This window comes from Tauraco erythrolophus, chromosome 1 (assembly GCF_009769465.1).
Source record: "Tauraco erythrolophus isolate bTauEry1 chromosome 1, bTauEry1.pri, whole genome shotgun sequence".
Lineage (NCBI taxonomy): Eukaryota > Metazoa > Chordata > Aves > Musophagiformes > Musophagidae > Tauraco > Tauraco erythrolophus.
This window is the reverse complement of record NC_141465.1, coordinates 30,536,688-30,544,431: the sequence shown is the minus strand read 5'-3', so window position 1 is coordinate 30,544,431 and position 7,744 is coordinate 30,536,688. Positions and strand designations below refer to the sequence as shown.

Below are 7,744 nucleotides of genomic sequence, written 5' to 3'. Positions count from 1 at the left end.
TAGACATTCCTCCTTCTTCTAAAGTATTGTACTCTGTGCTAAACCACACATTTCAGATCTGGAATGAAAGCATCTGCTGCTTGATCATGGACAAATAAGTTCATGTTTTGACTGGCTACATAGTATGCTGCAATTAGGAACAGCACTGGATTGTCCCTTAGGGGAAGCAGTGTGCCCACACTGGTGATTCATTTGTGCCCTTGCAGGCTGTGGGCTGTCACTGTGCAGAGACACATCAGCCCCAAAATTACAGTGACAGTGGTGCATCCTTGGAGCTGCTATGATTCACGATGATGGAGAGGGTGTTCTGAGAGCAGTGACAAAAATTAATTGCTTCCTGCAAAATACTCCTACTTTGTTTTTTGTGCCAGCACAAATCCAAAGTGATTTATGACTTCCAGGAAGAGATTCTCTCGTGCGAGTGCAGGAACAGCTGCTTGGCTGGGCAAGGCTTCCCTTCTCCTCGTCTTCTTCTCCTCTCCCTTTGTTTGGAAGGGAACTGAGGTAAATCAGGAGATGAACTCTGCCAGCTACACAGGCTCAACAGGCAAGGGGCTATGCTGCTTCTTCCTAAGGGATGCACAGCTTGCCAGCTGGGAAAGTCAGCCAGGGTGTCCCAGGGAAGAGATGAATCTCAATCCTAAGGAGAGAGGAGTAATAGAACATCCTGACCAGAAGCACAGGGATTTGATAACGAACTCTGGATTTGGGTAGAGAAAGAAAGGGGAGAGTGTGGGGGTAGAGGGTGACTCTGCTCTGTGCTGAGATGACAGGTTTGGGAATGTTGTTGGGTGCACAAGTTTGAGGCTAGTAGTGTTGGAGCTCATTCTGCTAGGGATTATTTTGGAGTTGGAAATTAACAGTGCAGTTAGTTACATCCGGGAGGTGGGGTTTGGGAGAGGACACAGAGTGGGACAGGACTAGACAGGGAGAAGTCCAAATTATGACAGAAAAAGGGGAAAAAACCCTGTTCTTCAAAGTTTGAGAATTACTTGTTTGGTTACCCGTGCTCCTTGGTTACTAGAAAGCTAGTTCAAGAGTGTGTTACTATGCTATGATCCAAAAGCAATATTTCTTGGGATTCTGAGCTTAAGAGCTTGTTTCTAACAGTATCAGGTAGTCTAATAAAAGCTATTACCTCTTTCTACAAACCTTGCCTCTCATCCATCTTTAGGCCATCACTGCCACAATATACCTTCTTACCTTCTCCTCCTCTTTTATTCCATCATAGTAAATCACGTAAATAAAGGAGTTCTCCTGTGCTTCATCCAGTAATAGCCTAACTGTATACCCTGTTGCTAACTCTTATGAAAATGATCAATACTGCCTTGGGAATTTGCCGCTGTTATGTTTTCAACAGCTTAATGTGAACTGCATAATCAAACGCCCCCAAGTATTTTCTAGAGGAATGCTTTGAGGTCCTGTCATTAAACAGCAAAGTAAGATAGCATGTTTTCTGGCAGGTTCTATTTCTATCAGGATGACTACTCCCTGTACGCAAGTACTGAGGTGACAAATACCTTGTAAAAGCCTGAAGCAGTTTAGATGGATTAAATACCCTAAGGAGTATTTAATATTTTATTACTGTAGGGTTTTATTACACTGAACTCAAGTTCATTCACAGTCTCCAGGAGACAGGCTTCGCCAGACATGGAATATCATTAAGAGTTTGGCAGTTTTGTCAGGCTGTGAATTTCAGGCATGCTGAGGAAGATGACGGAAAATAAATATTAGTTCTTTTCAGTTCAACTGTCAATCACGGGCTGCCTCAAAGCTAGAGTAAGAGGTCAGTGCCCAAGTACAGTGCCTGTTATGTGTCTGGGGGAAATCCCTCTCTAAACTACACTGAACAGATGTTCCTCTTACTTCAAAATGTGCCACGCTTGAAGAGAGGAGGAAGGAGGTGTGCCTTCATCTTTTAATGTATGTGCAGGCAGCAATATTAAAAGTTAGCACGAATAAAAAGGCCTCTGTTGGCTTCAGTCCATTTTCTCCTGAACTAAAACAGAATCAAAGTAATCTTTTGCTTCACCAATAGGCTCAAAATACAGTAATCAGTCAAAATACCATAGAAAATAGTGGAACCATTGACTAGACTATGATTTCATTGGCCAGCCCTTGTAAATAGTTGAAAACAAAGTGGTTACCCTAGAGTGAAATGAATGGACTAGTGGAAGCCACAAGTAGGGAGGAACTGATGCCATTCACATATGTTTCCATAACAATGATCTGCTGACAGTCCTAACACTGTTTGTTGTACGCTTAACGCGGATTTTGCACACAGAGGATGAGCCAGGTCTGCGTGGCTTCGCCCAGCAGAACACCCAGCACCCAAAGGGACAGGGTGCCGAGTGACTGCAGAGCCGCAGCCTGCTGCACTGACTCCCCAGTGCCAAACTCTGCAGATGGTTAGGCAGCTTTGCAGCCTTACCGTATGACTGCAGCCTCTGGGAGGTTAAGAAACTTAACTGCAACTCTTAGCCATCACTAATCTAAAGTGTGCTTTTGATAAATCTGCATATTTGTCTATTCCAAAAATGTTACTGAACCTTAGATTTAGCTCATTAGCCTGTAGCATAACAAACCTATCTATTCTTGACGAGAGCTCGTAATGAACTACGTCCATTATAGTTGTACATTTGTACAAGATTGAAGTCTCTATATAGGTGCATATGGATGTATAAGGACTCTGAAATTTAATGTACACAGAAGATACACAAAGATGAATGAAACCTGCTTTCTGGGAGGCAATTAAGTGTTTACATTATTGATGCCTGTAATTAATTAAGTACTGAGGATCATTGCCATGTTCTGTAAATCATGTGGACTGGAGATGCTCTACTTCCTCATTTTCAAGGGGCATCAGCATTTTAAAAGCTAGAGAGGAAACAGAAGATACTGTCCCAGGAAAAGATTCAAGTCAATGTCCTGATTTGAAGGGAAGAGCAAATGTAAATCCGAACAGAGATCCAGAGAAAGATTAGGTATAAAGGCTAACATTCTTCCTCAGTTACCTATTTTCCTCTTTGAAGGCAAATTTTAGGCTGGACATGTTTGCATAAGAACTGGTATTCTCCTCTTGAGGCAGGTAATCATCTAAATAGCATAACAGATGAATGATACACAGAATGAGGAGACTTCTGAAGTCAGCGAGGTGTAAATGAGGTTTTCCTTTTATTTCTTCTCACCTGACACTGAAGCCGTTGTGTCTGCCATGGCCACCATGGAAGCATGCATGTAATTTCCACCTTAAGAGCTGTCTGCTCTTCAAAGTAATTTTGAAGAAAATCAACGAAGTATTTCTTTCTGAGAGGTGAGGTGAGTCTTTAAATGGAGGTACAGTTCTCTAGGGAATACAAGGGCATAAGATCTCCTTCCAGGCTGATTCAAACATAGGACTTTTCTGCAAAAGGTCATTCTTCCACCCATTAGCAAAGCCAGGGATGCATTAGCATTTAAGAGGTTGATGACATTTTCCAGTCCTAGTAATTTTCCAAGATATTGGTAGAGTTTCTTGATTTTTTTTCCACCTGTCTCCTGTAGCTCATCGTTATTTCTGAAATTTATCTTCAAGTTTCAAACTCAACACATTTATTGTTTTTCCTTTCCTGCTTCTTTCCCCCCAGGTCTCAATAACAAGAACCATCCTGCCACTGGACAGTACCAGCAGCAGTGTAGCCTGGGCGTTCCTCTCATATGCCTACTCCTACACGGGATGTCACTCGTCATAGATACTACTTCCGAATAAAGATCAAAAAGACACTCAACCTTTTAGTATTCTCTGGATGTATTGCTACACAACCAGCACATGAAGCATTTTAATAGTATTTCTGTGAGCGGTTCATCTCCTATACAAACCATGCCCTGACTGTCACAGAGAGTAATTTTATGCATGACCTCAATGGCTGACCCTCCCAGAGTCATGCAAGGAAAAATGATCTCAGAGCTATCCTGCTAGATAAGGCAGTCAGATAAACAGATTCGAGACGTTAAGCATGATCTGTTCTCCAGCTGTGAATACCTTCAAGATCTGGCTGGCTGAAAACTTTGCACAGAGTTTTTCTGTTGAAAAAATGACATTTTAATGCTAGTTTTGTAAGTTGATTTCTTTTTTTGAAGTCAAAATAACAAATTGAGAAACAGTTTTGAGAATTGAGAGGTAAAAATGTCCTACAAGATGAATGGAGACTGCACTCAAGTTAAATAGCACAGATCTTGTGTGCAGTTTTCTTTTAAGGGAGCAGTGTTCTGACAAAGAAAGGAATTTCTTTTAGACAGGTAACAGTCTATGACTTCTGATTTCATCTCTACCACCTCTTTTGTTGCATCAAGCAAAGTGCCTTAACTTTTCTCCATCACGAGATTCTTTCATATGTCTGCAGAAAAGTGATGCAATATTAGTCTCTCTATAAGAACAAATCTGATAATGTGTTTAGTTTCTACAGGGTACATTTTACATCTTAGCTGAAGACATTTTTTCTGTCCAGATTCCTGCTGGCAGACTTGAAGGCAAAAATGAATTGCTCAGATCCCTTGGTAGTATTTTCCACATGGACATTTAACATCATACTATATAACTTGCATTATCTGGCACTCCTTCCTCACGGTTAGTAACTGTAGGAAGGAGAGGATTTTGTGGGTGGTGCATGGTTTAGATGGGCAATTCACGTTTCATAGGTTTTAGCTTTTGCTTTGAATGTGTTGTGCACCTAAGGCTGTAACTAAATTAATAACATCAAAGGCAATGTCTGGTATTTCCAAACACACATAGCCCACAATACTACAACCCACAAGAAATCGAAGAATATGTCTTTCTTCAACAGCACTTCTAGGAGCCTTCGTTATCTTTAGTGGGCCAACACTTTTAATTTTTTTTCTTTTCTTTTTTTTTTTTTTTTTTTTACTAGCCCCATTGGTTCAAAGAGCTGGAATAACCAGACACACATCAATTTCAACAACACCCATGAGTTGTCATCATATACTATTATCTCAAGGTAGGAAGAAGAAAGTAAAAAGCCCCATAATGCAGCAGTTATTCCTAACTTGCCCAAGGCAAATCAGTCTTCAGCGTACATTTTTGTCCAGGCTTGTAGCTATCTGTGCAGGCTGAGATACATGCTTGTAGGAGGGATCTCTGACTTCTTTCAAGGTGCATTGTATACTGAAAGAAAAGCTCATCCTTTTCAAATTCAACAATTGCCCCCAACCCCTCCTAATGTTACCTGGAGAAGATTATTAGCATGGAACATAATGATAACACTATCCTCCAAATGAGAAGAGAATCTCTTAGAGGTTTATTTCTTAACAGCGACCTTACTCATGGATTCAAAGGCAGAAGCTGTGAAACTCTGTCAGCTATTTTCTTTGTTGTCCTTGCAAATTATGCAGCTGGTAGGGTAAAGCTTTGATGTTGATTGGAATACTTGACTTTCCTGTACCTGTCTAATATTGTGATTATACTTTTGTATTTGATCAAAATGAGGAATCTACATTAAAGAGCTACACCAAATATCTCCTAGCTTGATTTAAAAAAAAAAAAAAAAAATCAGATGTTTTCCCAGGGCTGTAGCACTTAGAAAGTAAGCCCTGTTCCAAGTCCAAGTTTAGCTTTTGTCAGAAGAACAACTGTAATGACCTATTTTACATAATATTTTAACAGAGGAAACTTCACGATTTCTGTACTAAGTTTCAACTTGGCTGCAATCTTACAGTTAAGAAATCAGTAGCCTTGCAATTAGGTACCTTTAAATTAATCCTAGACACTTGCTTAATTATAGTATCACTAGAGACACACTATGAGAAGCAGTAAAATCAACTATGACACACCCCTCCCAGTTTTCTACTGGCTGGAAACTTGTTAGGCTTGATGGGTAGGCACTGTAGTCAGAGGGGATTTCAAAGCAAATAAATAGCACGTCCTTCTAGCCAGTCAGAAATGGATTTCCACCTCTCTGAACTTCAGACTGGAGCGAGCTGCTTTTAAAAAAACCCAACAACTTGCCGTATGAGGAAACTACTCAAGAAAATATTCCCTCTTATACTTCGGATTTCTTCTATGAAAAAGTTATTTCGGAAGACCTTCTAAGTCATCTCACTGGAGGTGTCTTTTTTGGAAGAAAAATGGCTTGCTGCATGTTACAAATCACTGGTCTAATATTTGGAGGTGTCGGCATGGTTGGGACTTTGGCAGCCACAGTTATGCCGCAGTGGAGAGTTTCTGCCTACATCGATGGCAACATCGTGGTGTTTGAGAGCATCTGGGAAGGACTGTGGATGGACTGCATCAGTCAGCTGGGCATCAGGCTGCAGTGCAAATTCTACGACTCTGTCCTGGCTCTCCCCCCACCCTTGGAGGTGTTCAGAGCCCTCATGTGCATTGCAGTGGTCCTGTCAATCATTTCTTTTTTGATGGCCATTGTTGGTGTGAAGTACACTCACAGGACCAAGGAAGATCCCCAGGAAATCAGTATCTTCATACTGGCCGCTGGAGTTGCCTTTCTCCTGACAGGCATCCTCATTCTGATCCCTGTGTCCTGGACTGGAGGTAGCATCATTCATGACTTCTATGATCCGAAAGTCCCTGTGCCACTGAAACGAGAACTAGGAGCTGCTCTCTACGTGGGCTGGATGAGCACTGCACTTCTCATCACTGCGGGAGCAATGTACTGTAGCTTCTGGTGCTGGGCTGATGCATCCTCAAAATTCAGGTATCCATCACTTTCCCATCACAGATTGCACAAACCTGACTTTGCAGGAGGGCCGTCCCTAAGTGTGCATGCCTATGTGTAGTTGCTACGTGTGATCTTTCTGCTGAGCGTGTTGATCTGTACCAATTCACTTCAGTGTCTAATTAAACTCTGAGTCTGTAATGGAGGAACAATTTTGCTCATTTGCTATTTGCTATTTACTATTGTCATACATATCTGCTCTCTAACATGCTTAGAGAAAATGTTATTACATGGGCATTATGTCAGAGCACTGTCAGAAGAAAAATCTCACCATTTTATGGGAATGAAGAATGACATGGGAACAGCAGCAGCCACAAGTCTCTCAGAGAAGACAAACAGCATATGTTGGGCTAGAAGGAAGGCAATAACACCATTGCCCTCCCCTAAACCTATGATGTGCAAAGGGAGCAGTGCATTTTACTCTAAGGTAAAGTCTTCGTAAGGACTGCTCTAGGACAGTGGTCAGAAGCGTGGAGGAGGCAGCATGGCTGAAGCAGCTGCTGAATGAATGGAGAAGTCGTCAGCAATATGACTTCCAATATTGGCGCACAAATGTTCATGCTGTCCCATCAGACGCTTTTATGATTGACTATGGATTTCATTGATGGTTGTGGAGTTAATGTATCCTTCTTATCTCTTCTGCAGGGCACAGAGTCCAGCTCAGGGAATAACAAAATTTTTAATCACTTCATCAGACTTTGCCATGAATGTATTAGCTTTCCATTGCTTACAATCTCGTCTTTTATGACTTCTCCTGTTCTATAGGTAGCACCTCCTACAAAACTACATCTCTTTATGCACTTTAAATCACCATGCTAATGTAAAGTGTAATTAAACAAGCCAGGCAATGTAAATTCATAACCCTCACTTGCCTGTTGGAGGATCAAGAGTTCCTGCCTACATCTTCCATCACACCCACAAAAACCAAGCCCTGATGTTGTTCTGACTGGTTTATGTTCACAAGACTTATTTGAAAATGTAGACTGAGCAGCCTGATGTCTGTCTGTCCATTGTGC

General features: G+C 41.5%; 1 protein-coding gene across 1 annotated transcript; it reads left to right on the top strand.

Annotated features, from left to right (window-relative positions):
* The first annotated feature begins 6,108 nt into the window (after positions 1-6,108).
* On the top strand, positions 6,109-6,789 carry LOC104380339 (claudin-8-like). Its single transcript, XM_009987800.2, has one exon. The coding sequence runs from the start codon at positions 6,121-6,123 to the stop codon at positions 6,787-6,789; it is 669 nt and encodes a 222-aa protein (XP_009986102.2). The 5' UTR covers positions 6,109-6,120.
* Positions 6,790-7,744: the final 955 nt, after the last annotated feature.